The following is a 19271-nucleotide window of genomic DNA, read 5'->3' on the forward strand; positions in this document are numbered from 1 at the left end:
CTACAGGCCACCTGACCAGGAAGAGGAAGTCAATGAGGCCTTCCACAGACAGCTGGAAGGAGCCTCACAATCACAGACCCTGGTTCTCCTGGGGAACTTCAACCACCCTGATATCTGCTGGAGGGACTACACAGCTAGGCACAAACAGTCCAGGAGGTTCTTGCAATGCATTGATGATAACTTCTTGTCACAAATGGAGGAGAAGCCTATGAGGAAGGGTGTCCTGGGTGTCCTTGTCCTTACCAACAGAGAGGGACTGGTTGGAAATGTGAGAGTTGGGGGCAGCCTTGGCTGCAGTGACCATGAGATGGTGGAGTTCAGGATCCTGCAGGAAAGAAGTAAGGCAACAAGCAGGATTGCAACCCCAGACTTCCGGAGAGCGGACTTTGGGCTCTTCAGAGACCAACTTGGATGAATCTGATGGGTTAAGGCCCTAGAAGGAAGGGGGTGGGGGTCCAGGAGAGCTGGCTAGTATTCAAACATCACATAGGAATGCAGTCAGAGTATGTAGAGATGCGGTGAGGAAGGCTAAGGCCCAGTTGGAATTGAGTCTGGCAGGGGACATTTAGGACGACAGGAAGGGCTTCTTCAAATAAATCAGTAGCGAGAGGCAGACTAGGGAAAATGTGGGCCCGCTACTGAATGGGGCGGGGGCCCTGGTGACAAAGGCTACAGAGAAGGCAGAATTACTGAATGCCTTCTTTGCTTCAGTCGTCACCACTAAGGGCAGCCCTCAAGAATTCCAGAGCCTGAATGTAAAGGAGAAGCTCTGGAGAAAGGAAGACTTTCCTTTGGTTGAGGAGGATAGGATTAGAGACCTTCTGGGCAGGCTAGACATCCACAAATCCATGGGCCCAGATGGGATGCTCCCATGGGTACTGAGGGAGCTGGTAGATGTTGTTGCCAGGCTGCTCTCCATCATCATTGAAAAGTCATGGAGAACAGGAGAGGTGCCCGAGGACTGGAGGAAGGCCAATGTCACTCCAGTCTTCAGAAGGGCAAGAAGGAGAACTCGGGCAACTTTAGGCTGGTCAGCCTCACCTCCATCCCTGGAAAGGTGATGGAACAGCTCATTCTGGATGTCCTCTCCAGACATATGAAGGAAAAGAAGGTGATCAGGAGTTGCCAGCATGGATTCACCAAGGGGAAATCCTGCTTGACCAATCTGATAGCCTTCTGTGATGGAATGACTGGCTGAGTAGTTGAAGGGAAGAGCAGTGGATGTCGTGTACCTTGACTACAGTAAGGCTTTTGACACTGTCTCCCATAACATCCTCCTAGGCAAGCTCAGGAAGTGTGGATTAGACAAGTGGACAGTGAGGTGGACTGAGAACTGGCTGAAGGGCAGAGCTCAGAGCATTGTCATCAGTGGCATGGAGTCTAGTTGGAGGCCTGTGGCTAGTGGCGTTCCCCAGGGCTCAGTACGGGCTCCCAACCTGTTCAACTTCCTCAATGACCTGGATGAGGGGACAGAGTGCCTCCTCAGCAAGTTTGCTGATGACCCCAAGCTGGGAGGAGTGGCTGACACACCCGAGGGCTGTGCTGCCATTCAGAGAGAGCTGGGCAGGCTGGAAAGCTTGGCAGAGAGGAACCTCCTGAGGTTCAACAAGGGCAAGTGCAGAGTCCTGCGCCTAGGGAAAAATAACCCCAGGCACCAGTCCAGGCTGGGGGCTGACCTGCTGGAGAGCAGCTCTGCAGAGCAGGACCTGGGAGTGCTCGTGGATGACAGGTTGACCACGAGCCAGCAATGTGCCCTTGTGGCCAAGAAGGCCAATGGTCTTCTGGGCTGCATTGGGAAGAGTGCTGCCAGCAGGTCGAGGGGGGGGGGGTGATCCTGCCCCTCTGCTCAGCCCTGGGGAGGCCTCATCTCGAGTACTGCATCCAGTTCTGGGCTCCCCAGGACAAGAGAGACATGGAGCTAGTGGAGAGGGTCCAGCGTAGGGCTGCGAAGATGATCCGAGGGCTGGAGCATCTGCCCCATGAGGAACGGCTGCGAGAGCTGGGCCTCTTCAGCCTGGGGGAGCGCAGACTGAGGGGGGATCTTATCGATGTGTACAAGTACCGGAAAGGCCCTCCCTTCAGGGCTCAGGTCCCTTCAGGTCAAGGGGACGAGGACAGACTCTTTCCAGTTGCCCCGTGCGACAGGACAAGAGGCAATGGGCAGAAATTGGAGCACGGGAAGTTCCGCCTGACCGTGAGGGGGAATTTCCTCCCCGTGAGAGTGGCAGCGCCCTGGAGCAGGTTGCCTGGAGAGGTGGCGGAGTCTCCTTCTCTGGAGCGAGTCAAAGCCCGCCTGGCTGCCACCCTGTCTACTGTGCTCCAGGTGACCCTGCGGAGCAGGGGGGTTGGACTGGACCCTCTCCAGAGGTCCTTTCCCACCTTACCCACTCTATGGGTCTACCCCCCCAACCCTACAGGAAGTTTATAGGGGACCTTCCTGGCTCTATGGAGCATCTGTAGGGACTCCTATGGCCCTATAGGGTGTCTATAGGGACCCCCCTGGACCTATGAAGTGCCCATAGAGGACCTTAGCTCTGTAGTGTGTCTATAGGGTCCCCTCCCATAATAGCCCTACAGGGACTGTTATGCCCCTCCCACACCTATAGCGCCCATAGGGTCCCCAGCCAATCAGGGAGGTGTCTCGCACTGGTGTCCCAGATGCTTTATTGGGAGCAACTGCAAGAGCAGAGGTGGCCCCAGCCCCAACCTGGCCCAAAATCCTTGGATCTGACCCCAAATCCGGCCTGGAATCACCAGGTCTGACCCTAAACCTATCCCAGGCCCTGCCCTGACCCAGCCCCACGACCAGGTGCCATCTGTGACCCGGCCTGGTGGCACTGTTGGGGTCCAGCAAGCCAGGGTGCTCCTCACCGTGGGGCCTGGAGCAGCCATAGGGCCAGGACCAGCCATGGGGCCTGGAGCGGCTGTGGGGCCAGGACCGGCTGTAGGGCCTGGAGGAGCCATGGGGCCAGGACTGGCCATGGTGAACGGAGCGGCTGTGGGGCCAGGACTGGCTGTGGGGCCTGGAGCAGCTGTGGAGCCAGGACTGGCCATGGGGCCTGGAGCAGCTGTGGGGCCTGGAGCAGCTGTGGGGCCAGGACCGGCCGCAGAGCCTGGAGCAGCCATGGGACCAGGACCGGCCATGGGTTCGGGGTGCTCCCAGCCCCCCAGGTTCGGGGCGGCTCAGACATACACCGCAGGCGACATGACGAAGCCCGGCGTGTCGTACAGCGGGTTCAGCTGCTCCACGTAGCTGCCGTCCCCATCCCCGTCCCCGTCCTCGTCCCTGTCCGGCTCCTCGGCCGTTGGCAGCTCGTGGTACCGTGGGGGCACCCGCCCAGACGCCAGAATCCCTCTGGCCTCGGCTGGCGGCTCCACGTTGAGCGGCTGCAGTGGCAGGAGCTGGCGCTCGGTGGCCTGCAGGGAGCGGGCAGGGATGGGGGGGCGGCACGGGGCCCCGGCATCTGGGGGGGCCCGGCATCCGGGGGGCCCGGCGTCCGGGATGCGCCCCTCCCCGGGCCTGTGGCCAGCACTTACCCATGGTGGCTCCTGCACCTTCTCGTGGGGGGGGGGTGGCTTGTATGGAGGGGGCTCGTCGAGGCTGGGGGCGAGACAGGGATTGTGGTGGGGCCCAGCACAGGGGCTGCCCCCATGTCCCTCCTTAACCCCATCCTCATCCCATCCCCTCCCTGTCCCCATCCCCATCCCCATCCCGTCCCATCCACATCCCATCCTGTCCCCGTCCCTATCCAGTCCTGCACTCACTCCTCGTCCCTGTCCCCATCCCGTCCCCATTCCCATCCAGTCCTACACTCCTCGTCCCCGTCCCCATCCCCGTCTCCTTCCCCTTCCCGTCCTCATCCAGTCCCGCACTCACTCCCCGTCCCCATCCCCATCCAGTCCTGCAGTCACTCCTCGTCCCCATCCCGTCCCCATTCCCATCCAGTCCTACACTCCTCGTCCCCGTCCCCATCCCCGTCTCCTTCCCCTTCCCGTCCTCATCCAGTCCCGCACTCACTCCCCGTCCCCATCCCCATCCAGTCCTGCAGTCACTCCTCGTCCCCATCCCGTCCCCATTCCCATCCAGTCCCACACTCCTCGTCCCCGTCCCCATCCACATCCCCGTCTCCTTCCCCTTCCCGTCCTCATCCAGTCCTGCACTCACTCCTCGTCCCCGTCTCCATCCTGTCCCCATTCCCATCCAGTCCCGCACTCACTTGTCCCCGTCCCCATCCACACCCCCATCTCCTTCCCCTTCCCGCCCTCATCCAGTCCCGCACTCACTCCTCGTCCCCATCCCCATCCCCTTCCCCTTCCCACCCCATCCGGTCCCACACTCACTCGTCCCCGTGCGCCCGGCGGTTCTTGCGCTGCCGGCGGCAGATGGCAGCTCCAGTAGCCACCACGGCTGCAGCCACGACTCCAGCCACAATGGCACCGATGATGCCGCCGGTGGCACCGGCCCCGTCTGTCCGCGGCTGCGCTGGGGGGGGGGGGGGGGGGCGAGCGTCAGACTCATGGCACTGACCCACAGCACCAACCCCGACTCACGGCGCTAACCCCAACCCACGGCCCTGACTCCAACCCACGGTGCTGATCTCAATCCACAGCACTGACCCTGACCCCGAACCGTGGTGCTGACTCCGACCTACGGCACTGACCTATGATGCGTCCCCGTGTATTGCACGACCCCACGCATTGCGCACCCTGTGCATGGCCCGACCCTGCACCATTGCACAACCCGGCGTGTTGCACAGCCCTGCACATTGCACGACTGTGCGCACTGCACGAGCCCGTGCATTGCACAACCCCCCAGGTCACTCACACCTTGCACGACCCCACGTGTTGCACAGCCCCACGCATGCCACGATGCTGCGCATTGCGCGAGCTCATGCATGGCCCAACCCCGTGCCATTGCACAACCCTGTGCACTGCACGATGACTGGGGCCAACCTCCTCCCAGCCCCACAGCACGGAGGTCCCGGCCCCTCAATGGGGCAGAGCCGGGAGTGGGGCAGCAGGGGAAAATCACTTTATTCGGCGCTGGTGGCGATGACCCAATACAGAGACACCCTCCTCGCTGAGTGCAGCAATGGGCTGGCGACCCACAGGGACTCAACGGACCCATGGCCACTCACACACCCCACGGGATGCATGAGACTCACGGCGCCCCATGGCGCCCATGGTCACCCCACGGGACCCATGGGGCCCCCACAGCACGATGAGCTGAGGCACCACTCTGGTGCTGACGACCCTGGGGATGCCGCGTCCCCACTGGTCCCCGCACCTGGCACAGCATCCTTGCATGGGGCCCCCACCGCATCCCCCCACTCAGACATAGACGGCGGTGCGGCAGATGAGGGAGCCGTCACGCTGCGACTCCATGTCATTGTCATCATTGCCATCGCCGTCACGGAGGTCCAGCTGCAGCATCGGACCCCCCTCGCCCAGCTGCTCTTCCTCCTCCTCCTCCTCCTGCGGCCGCGCGGGGCCGCCGGTGCTGGGGGGGCAGCGGCACCGGAGCAGCTGGCTGCCAGCTGCCACCAGCAGCGCCAGGGCCCCGGCGGCTGCTGCTGCCCCCCCGGCTGCTGCTGCTGCCCCTCTAGGCCCCCCCCCGGTGCATCGGGTGCTCTGCGGGGCCGTGGAGCCGCTCAGCGCTGCGCTGTCCCGCATGCGACACAGCAGAGCCCCTCACGCAACACGGCTTCCCCCCCTGAGCGACACAAAGCCCCATGTGCAACACAGAGCTTCCCCGCGTGCAACAGAGCCTGACGTGTGACACGGAGCCTCCCTGCGTGCGAAACGGAGCCCCACGTGTGACATAGCTTCCCCCCTCATGCAATGCGAAGCCCCTCATCTGACGCACAACCTCCCCTCCTGTGACACGGCCACCCCTCGTGTGTCGCAGAACCTCCTCCTGTGCAACACAGAGTCCCTCATGTGACACGTCTCCCCGCCTTGTGCGTGGCAGCCCCTCAACACGACGGGTCCAGCCCCCCCGTTACCATACACAAATCCCCTGTGCACAAGGGGTTCCTGAGCACTGTACACGGCCCTGCACGCGCACGCTGGGTCCAGTCCCCCCAACACGGCAGCTCCTAGCCTGGCACCATGGGACGTGGCTCCCCCCCCACACGACGGGTCCTGGCCTGACGACCCACATGCGTCCCCCTCCATGCACGCCAGATTCTGCATGTCTCCACTCTGCTCACACTGCATCCCCCTGTGCATCCCTCCTCCGCATACACCAGATCCCGTCTGCACCCCTACTCCGTGCATGCTGCACTCTGTGCATGCCGGACCCCACATGTCCCTGATCTGTGCACATTACGTCCCATGTGTGTCCACCTCTGCGCACTCCACTTCCCGTGCAACCCTGCTCCACGCACAGCACGTTCCCCTGGGCTTCCTCGCTCTGCACATGCTGGATCCCACACGTCCCTACTCTGTGCATGCTGTGTCCCCGCTCCGCACACACCGCGACCCCCACGTGTCCCCGCTCCACGCACACCGTGACCCCCGGCCCCGGCCCTCACCGAGCACCAGGACAGGCTGTCGGGCGGCGGTGCTGCCCAGGGCGTTGGATGCGCGGCAGATGAAGGTGGTGTTGACCAGCAGATCCACCGTGTGCACCAGCAGTCGGCTGCCCTGTGCCTCCGCTGAGGGCGGCAGTGGCCCCGACGACCTGGCAGTGGCCGTCAGCGGGCCCCTGTGTCCCTGGCTCCGCAGCTTGCGTGCGCATGCATGAGCGGGGTGAGGGAGGGAGCCCACCTCCTCAGGGCTCATTGTTGCACACTTGTGCACATGCGCTGGTGTGCAGGGTAGGGGAAAAGGGGGAGCCACTTTCCCTGGGGCTCTGCAGCATTGCGCACACTGGTGCACACTCACATGCATCGGGTGGGGGAAAAGAGGGAGCCACTTTCCCTGGGGCCCTGCAGCATTGCATGTACTGATGTACACTCATGCACACGCTCGTGTGCACAGGATGGATCCCCTTTCCGTAGGACACTGCTGGGACCCCCTATTGCACACGCTTGTGCACACACTTGTGCTCCTGTAGCACAGGGCGGGACCGGCCAGGGCAGGGAAACCAGTCAGGCGCCATTCCAGCGCGGGGCCCCGGCATCCGGGCGCGGTGGACTCACGTGCTCCAGGCGAAGGTGGTGGGTGCGGGGTTGCCCAGGGCGTCGCAGTGCAGCACAGCCCCACGCCGCCGCAGGTACCAGTTGTGGTCGTAGCCGCTGATGGAGGCCACAGGGGGGTCTGGGGGGCCAGGCACAGCGTCACCCCTGGCGGGCCCAGGCGTCTGGGCCCCCCAATTAGGCACTACAGCCCCATGTCCCGCGTGGGGGTCAGGGAGGGCTCAGGCGTCCGCGTCCCCATCTGCTCCCCTCTGTAGCCCCCCAGCAAGGGGGGGGCAGGCGTCTGGGTCCCTGTCCTTCCCCTCCATCACCCCCCCCCCAGTACAGGAGGAGCCCAAGCGTCTGGGCCCCCGGTTGCCTCACACGCGGCACTCACACAGCACGGAGAGGGTGACGGGGAGGCTCTGGGGCCGCGGCAGGCTGGGGTGGCTGACAACGCAGGTCAGGCGCTGCCCATCGGCTGCCGGTGTCGGCACAATGCTGAAGCGGCTGGTGACGGTGACGGCACCATCGGCGGCCACCTCGGCCGAGGCCTCTGCGGTCCCCGGCACCGGCGACTCCCAGGAGATGTTAGCGGCTGGGTGGCCGCCAGCCGCCGTGCAGGTGGCCACCGGCGTGGGGACGCTGCCGGTTGCCACCTCCTGCGCGGCCACGTGATTCTCCGGCTTGGCTGTGGATGCCGGGTGGTCATGTTGGTGGGGTCCTGGCGTCCGGACTCCATGTCCCCGCCCAGTGAGAGAAAGGCACAGACATCCGGGCTCACCCCCCTCACCCACCAAGCAGAGGGGCCCAGGCGTCCAGGCTTGCCCCACCCCCACCACATGGCTGAGGGGCCCAGAAGTCCAGCTGCCCCTGCCGTTACCCCTGCCACAGAGAGGCCCAGGCATCTGGGCTTGCCCCCACCCATGGCCAAGGACCCCGGTGCCCGGCTCCCCCTGCCTTTCCCCCCGCCGCGGAGGGGCCCAGGCATCGGGGCTCACCCAGCACAAGCAGGCGGGTACTGGCACCCTGGTTGCCGTCAGGGTAGGTGGCGAACTCGCAGGTGTAGACACCCTGGTCGGCGAGGCGCAGCGGCCCCAGCAGCAGCGTCGCGTCCTGCAGCGAGCGGCCCTGGAAGCGCAGGCGCCCACCGCCGCCGCCGGGGAAGCTGGGCGCCAGGCGCGGGTGCAGCACCGCCACGTTCTGCCGCCCGCCGCGGCCGGCCCGCTCCCACGTCACCTGGCTCACCTTGAGGTCGGGGCCGGCGGTGGCCAGCACGCAGGGCAGCACCGCGTCCTCGCCCACCAGCGCCACCACCTCCTCCTGCACCGTCACCCGCTGCCCGCTGGCCCCTGCGGGACAGGGCCCCCGCATTGTCAGCGCAATGGCGTCCGGGGCCTGGGCAGCCAGAGGCCCAGGCGTCCGGGGGGCCAATGGCCAGGGACTTTGGGGGCCCAGGGCCCAGGCCTCCAGTAACCCCACAAGAAGGACTTCCAGGGACCCAGGTATCAGGGATCCAGATATCCAGGAGCCCAGGTATCTGGGAGACCCAATAACAAGGTTCTCAGGGGCCCAGCTGACTGGGGGACCCAGGCGCCCGAAGACTCAACAGCCAGGGTCTCCGGGAACCAGGCATCCAGGCGGGCTGAGCGCCCAGGGATGGGCACGCTTGGGCCACGCAGGCACATGGATGCGGACACACGGACACGCGTGCCGTGGTGGCAGAGGCGCCTATCCCTCCTGGGGCCTTGCACAAGCATGCAGCACCCACATGTGGCCCCTGCGTGAGCTTGCACTGCCGAGTGTGCCCAGCTCGTGTGTGCCCCCCATGCCAGCAGGTGCCCAAACGTGAACAGTTGAAGAGTGCACAGTTAATACTTGCACCCCCGGAGCAAGTGTGCACTGCTGAGCATGCATGGCACATGCCTGCACGCCCATGCAAGTGTGCACCTGCCAAGCATGTATAGCCTGTGTGCCCTCCGTGCCAGCATGCACAGCCCATAAATGCAACCCCATGCGAGTGTGCTTAAGTGTGCACATCTGTGCACAAGTGTGCACCCATTGAGCGTGCACAGCCCATGCATGCACCCAAGTGTGAACAGCCTGCACGTGTACGTGAGCATGCACCCACTCAGTATGCACCAGCCGAGTATGCACTCAAGTGTGCAGTCCATGTGAGCATGCATGTGCCCAAACATGCACAGTGTGTGTGAGCGTGCACTGGCTGAGCATGCACACCTCACGTGAGAATGGACCCAAATGAGCACAGCCCTTGTGAGTGTGCACTGGCTGAGTGTGCGCCCCCCATGCAATCATGCACCCAAGCACGTACAGCATGTGCACGTGCGCACTGGCTGAGCGTGTGGCCCCCATGCAAGTGCACATCCAAGTGTGCAAAGCCCCTGTGAGAATGCACTGGCCGAGCCTGCACCCCTGTGCGAGCGTGCACCCAAGCGCACACAGCCCGTGCGTGTGTGCACCGGCTGAGCATGCATCCCCCATGCAAGCGTGCCAGGCGCAGCCCCCCTGGGCTGTGCGGAGTCCTAGCGCTAATGGGAAGCGACGGCGATGGCAGCGCAGTGGTTGCCGTCAGCCCGGGCGCAAGGCATGAGTGATGGGGGCGTGGGGGCTCGGACGCCTGGGTCCCTCGCATGCCTGGGACCCTTGTGCTCAGCCAGGCCTGTGGGCATCAGCTGGGGGCCCAGGCATCCGGGCCACCCGGGGCCAGTGCATCGCCGGCACCCAGGCGTGCAAGTGGGTGTGCGAGGTGTGCGCTGCCCGTGCAAGCTGTGCTGCAGTGCCACCAGTGCTGCCGGAAATGCACCCGACGCTGGTGCCGCCGTGGCCCCAAAACAAAAGGAGCCACCGCCGCCAGTGCTGTGGGGGCCGGCAGGAGCCTGTGCATGGGGGCCTGGCACACACGTGTGCTGCACACAGGCAGTGACGTGCACATGTGTGCAGCACACATGGGTTGCAACACACACGTGTGTGCCCCCCGCCATTCCCAGGGGTTCAGCTGGTGCCTCGCAGGTGGTGGGGGCAGACAGAGGGATCAGGGGGCCCTGGAGTGCAGGTGGGTCCCAATCCTGGACCCCGAAGGTCTCTGGTGCCCCGGAGCCCGGGGGGGGGGGGGCGGTCAGCATTCCACTCCCAGATCCCTGATCGCAGGGATTCCTGGTGTCTGGGAGGATCCCGGATCTGGGGGCAGGGGGGCACTCCCAGATCCCGGTATCCTGGAGCCTGGAGGGGGGGGGTCTCAGATCCTGGAGGATCCCGGGGGGGAGGGGGTGATTCCCAGTCCCGGATCCCAGAGCGTCCTTGGAGGGGGGGAGTCCCCGGTTCCCGATCCGGACCCCAGTTCCCTGATCCCGGTGTCCCGGGGGGGAGGTTGGTTCCCGATCCCGGGAGGTCCCTGCGGGGGGAGGTCCCGGTCCCGATCCCGGGGCCGCCCCTCCCCCGCCCGGCGCTGCGCCAGGAAAACAGGTCCCGGCGCGGCCTCGGCCATCTTGGGAGCGGACCGGGGGGGGCGGGCCGGGCCGGGCCGGGCCCGGGCCCCCCCGGGGGGGCCCGGGGGAACCCGGGCCGGGGATGCCCTGGAGGTGCTGGGTCCTGGGGTCAAGGGGGGGGAGTCTCGGTGCCCTGGTGGGGGCTCAGGGGAGCCCGGGGGGTCCAGGGGGGTCCCGGTGCCCCGAGGGGCTCCAGGGCGTTCCGGGGCTCCCGGTGCCCTGGGGTTGGGGGTCCCGGGGCGCCCCGGTGTCCTTACCGTGCAGCAGGCAGCCCAGCAGCAGCAGGGCGGCCGCGCCGGGGGCGCCCATGGACGGCGGCGGCGACTCGGCCGGCTCGGCCTGGTTCGGCCGGGCTCGGCCCCGGCTCCGCTGCCCCCGCGCCCGCCCCGCTCTGCCTGGCGCCGTCCCGCCCCTGCCGCCAGGTACCGCCCCCGCCCGCCCCGCCCCCAAGCGCCGCCCCGCCCCCGGAGCAGCCAGCCCCGCCCCCGGCAGGTGCCGGCCCCGCCCCCCGTCCCGGTCCCGTTCCCTCGGCAGGTACCGCCGAGGACCGGCCCCACCCCCCGGGCGCCCTGCACCACCTGGACTACTGCTCGGCCCCGCCCCCACCTCTACACGCCCCGCCCCCTGCCTGGTACCGCCGGGCCCCGCCCCGCCTCCGGCCCCGCCCCCCGCTCCAGCCCCGCCCCCGGAAAACTCTTAAACAAACAAAAAAAACTTTAATTTGCCATTTTACAGGATTTCCCCTCCCCCCCCCCCGCAATAAATTACCCCCCGGGGGGGGGGTTAATGCTCCTGGACAGGGCCCAGACGCCTGGGCCCCACGGTGGGGGGAGGAGCCACGGGAGCAACACTCCCGCCGGGATGCCTGGGCCCCGTGGCTGCAAGTCCGTGGCAGCGACGCCTGGGTCCCCGGACACCGGGTCCCCGGACGCCGGGGTCCGCGGTCACCTGCCCCCGCCTGCCTGGCCCCGCCCATCCCGGGGGCGGAGCCGGGGGCCCCCTGGGGCAGGGCTGCCCCTACCCTGCAGCGTCCGTGATTGGTCATTCCCCAGTGGCCCCTGATTGGCCAGTGGCCCCAGCCCCAGTGAGAGGATTGGATGGTGGTAGGGGCCAGGCAGCAGTGGGGAGAAGGGATTGGCCACGGCCTCCTGGCCGGGTGACGCCATTGGGTACAGGCTGCTGTGCTGGGGGCGCTCCAGCTGGGCATCAGCCAATGGCAGGGCAAGGGCAGGGCCACCAGCGCACCCCATTGGCTGCCTTGGGGTGGGCAGGGCTGGATCACCCTCCTGCTTCACCAGGGGGCGGGTCCCTGCTGTCGACACCCCATTGGTCAAGTCGGCAGCTTCTGGTGTCTGATTGGCTGTGGCGGTAGCACCTGGGGTGGGTGGGGGGCTGGGGGCCTCTGGGAGGGACTCGGGGGAGGCGCTGGTCCGGCCTGGGGGTGGGGGGGGATGGGTTGGGGAGGGCCAAGACCTCTCCCCCCCATCGCCTGCCCAGGACCACCAAATCCCCCCCCAATCCCCCCAGGGACCCTTGAGACTCCCCCAACTCCCTGGAGATCCCCTGTGATCCCCAAATCCTCCCTGGGACTCCCAAACCCCTGGGGACCCCTCCAGACTCCCCCCCCCCAAACACCCTGGGGACACCCAGGGACCCCTAAATGCCGGAGACCCCCCCAACACCCCCAGGGACCCTCACAGATCCCTAAATGCCCTGACTCCCCCCAGGACTCCTAGAGATACCCCAAGCTTCCAGGGGACTCCTCAGGACCCCTAAATCCCCTCAGTATCCCCAAACCCTGCTAGTGACCCCCAAAGCCCCCTTAACTCTCCAAGGAGCCCCCCCAAATCCTCGGGGTCCCCCCAGGGCCCCTCACCCCGCTCACCATTGGGGGTCCGGGGGGTGTCGGGGGGGACATCGGGGCTGGGAGGGGCCGGGGGGGGTCGAGATGCCTTTCCCCGCAGGATGTCGATGACCTGGGGGGGGGGCATGGGGAAACTGTCACCCCCAAGGGCCCCTCTCAGGGTGGGAGTCCTCCAGGGACCCCCATAGGGACTCCCCTGGGACCCCCCTCCAGGGTCTTCCCTCAAGTTCCCCCACAGGAACCCCTCATAGATCCCCCCGAGACTCACCAAACCCAACCATAGAGATACCTCATAAAACTTCTCTATAGAGACCCCCCCATAACAACACCATCCATAAGGCCCCCTCCAGCAAGACCCCCCCCAAAGGGACCCTGTCATAGGACCCCCCCCATAGGGATTCTCCCCAAAGAGACCCCCCCTGAGGACCCCCCAGAGCCCCCTAATAAAAGCCCCCCTATAGGGACCCCCATCCCAACAGAGATCCCTCGGCCCCCTCTATGGTGACACCCCCATAGGGCCCCTCCCAGTAGAGATGCCCCACAGGGAACCCCTCCAAGACCCCCACAGGGATGCCCAACCCACCCAAGACCCCCATGGGGACCCCCCCATAAGGACCCCCCATGGGGACCCTCTGCCCCCCAGACCCTCATGGGGATCCCCTCCCCCCTATAAGGACCCTCCCATGGGGACCCTCCACCCCCCGACCCTCATAGGGATCCCCCGACTCCCCATAAGGACCTCCCAAGGGGCCTGTCCACCCCCCCACCCTCCCACAGCCCCCCACCCCGACCTGCCGATTCTTGGCCACAGCCAGCGCCGTGTCGTTATGGTAGTTCTTGAGGCCGCAATCAGCGCCGCTCCGCACCAGCAGCCGCAGCAGCGCCAGGAGCCCCCGGCCCGCTGCCGCGTGCAGCGCCGTGCACCCCGCGTAGGACTGTGCGTTCACCCGCGCCCCCCGCTGCGGCATGGCAGCGGGCTGCGAGGGGCTGCAACCGCCCCGGAGCCCCCTGAAACCGCCCCGACACCACCCCAGCGCCCCCGGAAACTGTCCAAGTCGCCGCGTGCAGCGCCGTGCACCCCGCGTAGGACTGTGCGTTCACCCACACCCCCCACTGCGGCACGGTGGCGGGCTGCGAGGGGCTGCAACCACCCTGGAGCCCCCCAAAATTGTCCTCACATCACCCCAGAGCCCCAAATCCCCTAAACTGCCCCAAAGCTCCCTAAAATGCCCTGACAAGACCCAAAACATCCCCAAATGCCTCACAACGCCACAACCCATCCCAAACCACTCTCGAGCGTCCTGAATTGTTCCGTTGGCCCTGAACCACCTGGAAGTGCTCAAAATGCCCTAGAGCACCCCCAAACACGTGGATGGCCATTCCCAAAAAGCTGGAAAACACCCAAAGCGCCCCGAAAGGCCCCAGAAAAACCCAAAAGACCCCAAGATGCCCCAAAACACACCTGGATGAGGAGCTGCGCCATGTCGAGGCTGCCACGCTCCACAGCATGCAGCAGCGGTGAGCGGCCACTCTTGATGTCCTGGGGGCAGCAGGGGGGTCAGTGCCCTGCGAGCCCCGGCCCCCTGCCCCCTCCCAAGCCCCCCGCTCACCGCAGCATCCACGTCGGCGCCAGCCTCCAGCAGCAGCTGTGCCGGCTCCCGCGCCCCCGCGCCCACAGCCACGTGCAGCGGCGTCAGCCCTGCGGGAGCCATGGCGTTGGCACCCCCAAACATGCTCCACGATGCCCCCACACCCCAAAATGCACCCCCAAGCACGCCCCCAAATGCCCCACACCTTGAAATGCACCTGTACCCAGAAATGCACTCCCTAAGTGCACCCCCACAACCTCAAATGCACCCTGAAATGCACACCACATCATGAAATGTAGCCACACCCCAAAAATGCACCCCAAAACACACCCTTGCACCTCCTGAATGTACTGCTGCACCTCATCCTTTTGCACTACATATCCCTACAGCCCCCATTCCCACGCACCCCCATTCCCAGTTCCCCATTCCTGTTCCCACACCCCATTCCTGTGCACCCCATTTCTGCACAGCCCTTTCCATGCTGCCCTGCACCTCACTCCCCTGTCCCCCATCCTTATGTCCTCATCCCTGTTCATCCCAGTGCACCCCATCTGAGTGGTGCCCCCAACCGTGTGCCCCCCATGCCTGTGTGCCCCCCACCCCCTAGCAATGCACCCCCTATGCCCCCGCACCCCATTGCTGTGTACGCCCTGCACTCCATCCCCATGCCCTCGCACACCCCACTGCTGCACCCCCCACACCCCGCTAACCTTCGTAGTTGCGGGCCTCGAGGTCGGGGGGGGCGCCGGGGGCGGCGAGCAGCTCACGCAGGCAGCGGGCGCTGCGGTGCTCGCAGGCCAGGTGGGCGCCCGTGCGCCCGTGCCGGTCAGGCGCCATCGGCGAGGCCCCGTGCGCCACGAGCAGCTTCACCAGTGCCGGCTGCGCCGTGATCACCGCCAGGTGCAGCGGCGTCTGCAGGCAGCCATCAGCGCAGGGGGTGTGGAGGGCACGGGGGATGCACAAGGGGTGTGGGGTGCAGGGGGTGTGAAGGGTGCGTGGGGACGTGGGGGGTGCAGGAGGGGTGTAGGGTGCAGCGGGTGCACAAGGTGCACAAGGTGCGTGGGGGGGGCGCATGGGATGCAGAGGGTGCGTGGAGGTGTGGGGGCACAAGGAATACATGGGGGGTGCGCAGGGGGCACACAGGGGGCACAAGGTGCCTGGGGCATGTGGGGTGCACAGGGGCTCACAGCGTGCACAGGCTGCACAGGGCGCACAGGGGGTGCACAGGGCACATGGGAGCACACAGGGCTGTGCAAGCGGTGCATGGGGGGCATGCAAGGTGCTGGCCCCAGGTCACACAGCCGCTCGGGGGAAGGGCGAGGACAGGGATGATCCCCCCCACTGTGAGCCATGGCGGGGGATGCACACACATGTGCACGTGTGACGCATGGTGCTCTCATGCACCGCCTGGCAGCAAGGCGTGTGCTTGGACATGCAAGCACTTGCATAGACTGCAGGTGCGCGTGAGGCATGTGCGAGGCATGTGCAAGGCACGTGCCAGGCTGCTGCATGCCGTGGCTGTGCACACGCGTGTGCATGCCCGGGCTGTGACCCTATGGCGGTGCTGGGAGGAAGTTGCCGGGAAAGTCCCGGCGGTGCCGCTGGCTGTGGGTGCATGTGGCTTCAGGGAAGGGCCAGTGTGGGTGACCCCCCGCCCCGTGCTCGGCACTGCACGTCTGGGCACACTGCAGCCCCTGCCCTGTGCAGCCCCGTGCACCATGCTCCCCTGTGCACCCTGCAGCCCCGTGCACTGCGCTCCCCTGTGCGCCCTGCAGCTTCATAAGCTCTCTGCCCTGTGCACACCCCCATGTTCCCCTTGCCCCCGCCCCATCCTCCCTTCTGTGTCCCCCGTACCTGGCGCAGGCGGTTATAAACGTCAAGGTCCCGGCGGCCCTGCAGGAAGAGTCCCACAAGGCGCCGGGCAGCCCCCAGGTTGCCCTGGGCCACCGCGATGTGCAAGGCCCTGTGGGGACACAAGAACATTGGGGACACCCGGGACACAGGGATGTTCAAGGTTCTGGGGGGACACGGAGACAGAGGAGAAGGGGGGACATGGGGATGTTCAGGGTCCTGTGGACACACGGACAATAGGGACACAGGGGACGTGCAGTGCCCCGGGGGAACACAGGGACATTGTGGACACGAGGAGCAGCGAGAATGTGCAAGGCCCTGCAGGGACACGGGGGGGACCCGGGGGACCCGGAGCGGGGCACAAGGACCCGGGGACACCGCGGGGCGGGGTGGAAGCACCTGGCCCCGCCCCCTCCCCCTCGTCCCCGCCCCCTCCGTGGGAGGGGGGGAGGGAGGAAGTCGTCCCTCCCCCCACGCTTCCAGTAAAGGGGCGTGGCCGGCAGCGGTGACGTCAAGCGGCGTCAGCGGCGGGGCGGAGCCTGGGGGGAACCCGGCGGCCGGGACCGGGGATTCCCCTCGCGGCGGCGGCCGTGGTGGGGGTTGCAGGGGAGGGCGGTTCCCACGGAGGGGTCCCGGGGGTCTCATGGAGGGGGGCACAGGGGAAGGGCTCCGACAGGGAGGGGATGGGGGGTTCGGGGAGGTTCCCACGGCGGGGTCCTGGGCAGACCCGGGGGGATACCACACGCTGGGGGTCCCAGGAGGGTTCCCACAGGGGGGTCCTAGAGGCGATTGGGGGGTCCCAAGGGGGTTTCTACAAAGGGGGTCCCGGGGGAGTCTCACTAGGGGGTCCCACGGGGGAGATCCGGGTGCGAGAGGGGAGTCCCACCCGGGGGGTCCCACGGAGTCCTGAGGGCGATGGAAGTCCCCACGGGGGGGGTTCCGAGTGCCACAGGAGGGGCTCACGGGGGGGGGGCCAACTCACGTGTCGCCGTCCTCGTCCTGCCCCGTGGCCGCGGCGATATCGGCCGCCAGCTGCGTCCCGGCGGCGCCGAGCAGTGCGAAGGGGCCGGGGGCGAAGGCGAGCGGAGGTGGCGGGGGCGGCGGCCCAGCCCCGGCCGCGGGCAGCAGCCCTGCGCGGGTGCCGGCGTCAGCGGGGCCCCGGCGTCCTGGCCCCCCCTTGCTGGCCTCAAAGGACCCCGGCACCCGCGCTGCCCTCACTGTCCCCGAAGGGCCCCAGCGGCCGGGGGGGGCGGGGGAGGGGGAGTCCGGACCCCGCGAGCCCCTTGAGCAATCTCGCTACAGTCCCTTCCCGGATGCCTGGGCCTCTCCCGGGGGGAGGGCGCGAGCCTGTAGGGGGTGCTTGGGGGGGGGGGTCCGAGGGGGTCCCGGATGATCCCAGGGAGCACTGGGGGGTCTCAGGGTTGCACAGGGTTATACGGGGGCATGGACAAGGGGTCCAGGGTGGGGGACTCAAGGGTGCCTGGGGTTGTGAGGGGGCAGGGTTGTACGGGAGGTCCCAGGGTTGTGAGGGGGAGGTGACCAGGGGGGTTTCAAGGGTGCATAGGGAGGTTCCGGGGGGGGGGGGGGTCAAGGGTGCACGAGGGCATCCCGGAGTTGCATGGGGCTGTGGGAGGCTCGGGGGGGGGGGGGGTCCCGGGGTTGCACAAGGAGCTCTGGGGGGGAGGGGGCAAGGGTGCACGGGGGCGTCCCGGGATTGCATGGGGCTGTAGGAGACCCGAGGGGGTCCCGGGGTTGCACAGGGGAGTCCGGGGGGGGGGGAGGGGTCGTCCTAGGGTGCACGGGGGCGTCCCGGGATTGCATGGGGCTGTGGGAGGCCCGAGGGGGTCCCGGGGTTGCACAGGGGAGCCCCGGGGGGGGGGGGGTCCAAGGATGCACGGGAGGGGCCCGTGTTGCACTGGGCTTTGGGGACGCGGGGGGCCAGGGGGTTGCACGAGGGTCCCGGGGGGGGTCCCGGCTCTCACCTGGGTAGTAGGCGGCGGGCAGGGGGGGGAAGGCGAGGGCCAGGCACGAGGGAGCGAGGGCGTGGGGGGCGCAGGCCGGGCCGGGGGCGCCGCCGCCGCCGCGGGGCGCTTTGCCCGGGGGGGGGCCCGGCGTCCCGGTCCCCCCCGCCGCCGCTGCCGCCTCCCGCATCGCCGAGCGCCGCTTCCGCAGCGGCAGCGACGCCTCAGGCTGCCGCGGCCGAGGGGGGGCCGCGACCGGGAGGGGGCCCGCCGCCGCCCGCCACGTCCGCAGGTCCACGGGCAACTCCTCCGCCATCCCCTCGGGCGCCGGGGCCCCTCGGGCTCCTGGGCCCCTCGGACGCCGGGGCCCCCTCGGACTCCTGGGTCCCTCGCCGCCGCTAGCGCCCGGGCGGCCCCGCCGCGCAGCCCTCGGACACCTGGGCCCCCCGGGGCGCCGGGGTCCCCGCCGAGGCGCCGCAGCCGCCGCGCATCCGGCAGCCGCCGCCGGGACGCCTGGGCCCCGCCGGACGCCTGGGCCCCCGCGGAGGCGGCGGCGGCCGGAGCCGGAGCGGCGCTGGGAGGAAGCGCCCGGGACTTCCCCGGCCGCCGGCGAGGGACTTTCGGGGCCGCCTCCCGCGGGGGGGCCCCGGGGCCGCCCCCGCCCCGCCGCGGGGGGGTTCCCCGACGGCCCCGCCCCGGGGAGGGGACCCAGGCGGCCGCTCCCCCCCCCGCGGCTCACCTGCGCCGCGCTCCGCCGCCGGAGGGGAGGGCCCAGGCGTCCGGGAGCGCCCCCCCCCCCCCCCGGGGAGGTCCCAGGCGTCCCGGAGCACCACCCCCGCGGGGGGCCAAGCGTCCCGGAGCGCCCCTCAGGGAGGGCCCAGGCATCCCAGAGCGCGCCCCCCCCCCCCCCGCTCCGGGGAGGGCCCAGGCGTCCTGGATCCCCCCCCCCCGGGGAGGGCTCAGGTGTCCAGGGAGGGGGCAGAGCGAAGGTCCCTGGTGGGGTCGGGTGGGGGCCACAGGGACCTTTGCCCTCTGCCCAGGGGGGTTTCCAGAGTGGATAAAACATTAATGGCCCCCAAGCCTGGCCTGCTCCAGGCTGCACACAAGCTTGCACACGCGTGTGTGCGAGATGGTGGTGCATATGGGGCCTCGTGCGGGGGCTGCTGCACATGAGCACTTAGCATTGGGCCTCGCACACGCACGTGCGAAAGCGACATGTGCATTGCTGCCCAGGCATGCATGCACCGGGACGTGTGTGGACCTGAGCACGCACACAAGCGTGTGCACAAGCGTGTGCATGCGCGTGCGCAGCCCTGCCGCCGGCGCCCCCCCTGGCTCCTCCCCGCCGCCGGGCGCCGAGTTACCAGAAGCGACAACGC

General features: G+C 67.7%; 2 protein-coding genes across 4 annotated transcripts; both read right to left on the reverse strand.

Moving 5' to 3' along the window:
- Positions 1 to 3089: 3089 nt before the first annotated feature.
- NECTIN2 (nectin cell adhesion molecule 2) lies at positions 3090 to 11026 on the reverse strand. The gene is made up of 8 exons (XM_062598727.1): positions 10885 to 11026; positions 8123 to 8473; positions 7519 to 7812; positions 7146 to 7263; positions 6537 to 6685; positions 4342 to 4483; positions 3538 to 3601; positions 3090 to 3417 (listed from the first exon to the last, which is right to left on the reverse strand). The coding sequence occupies exons 1-8, from the start codon at positions 10934 to 10936 to the stop codon at positions 3184 to 3186; spliced, it is 1404 nt and encodes a 467-aa protein (XP_062454711.1). The 5' UTR covers positions 10937 to 11026; the 3' UTR covers positions 3090 to 3183.
- A 297-nt stretch (positions 11027 to 11323) lies between these two features.
- Positions 11324 to 18407, reverse strand: BCL3 (BCL3 transcription coactivator). 3 transcript variants are annotated; one of them, XM_062598753.1, is made up of 9 exons: positions 17914 to 18390; positions 16914 to 17061; positions 15935 to 16043; positions 14791 to 14992; positions 14102 to 14190; positions 13954 to 14031; positions 13283 to 13468; positions 12513 to 12603; positions 11324 to 12062 (listed from the first exon to the last, which is right to left on the reverse strand). In XM_062598753.1, the coding sequence occupies exons 1-9, from the start codon at positions 18206 to 18208 to the stop codon at positions 11572 to 11574; spliced, it is 1689 nt and encodes a 562-aa protein (XP_062454737.1). In that variant the 5' UTR covers positions 18209 to 18390; the 3' UTR covers positions 11324 to 11571. The 3 variants fall into 3 exon arrangements, with proteins under 3 accessions (XP_062454737.1, XP_062454738.1, XP_062454739.1); XM_062598754.1 differs by having other exon boundaries at positions 13283 to 13450; positions 17914 to 18389; XM_062598755.1 differs by lacking the exon at positions 12513 to 12603 and having other exon boundaries at positions 11860 to 12062; positions 17914 to 18407.
- Positions 18408 to 19271: the final 864 nt, after the last annotated feature.

The sequence above is a fragment of the Rhea pennata genome, chromosome 36 (genome assembly GCF_028389875.1).
Source record: "Rhea pennata isolate bPtePen1 chromosome 36, bPtePen1.pri, whole genome shotgun sequence".
In the NCBI taxonomy this organism is placed as follows: domain Eukaryota; kingdom Metazoa; phylum Chordata; class Aves; order Rheiformes; family Rheidae; genus Rhea; species Rhea pennata.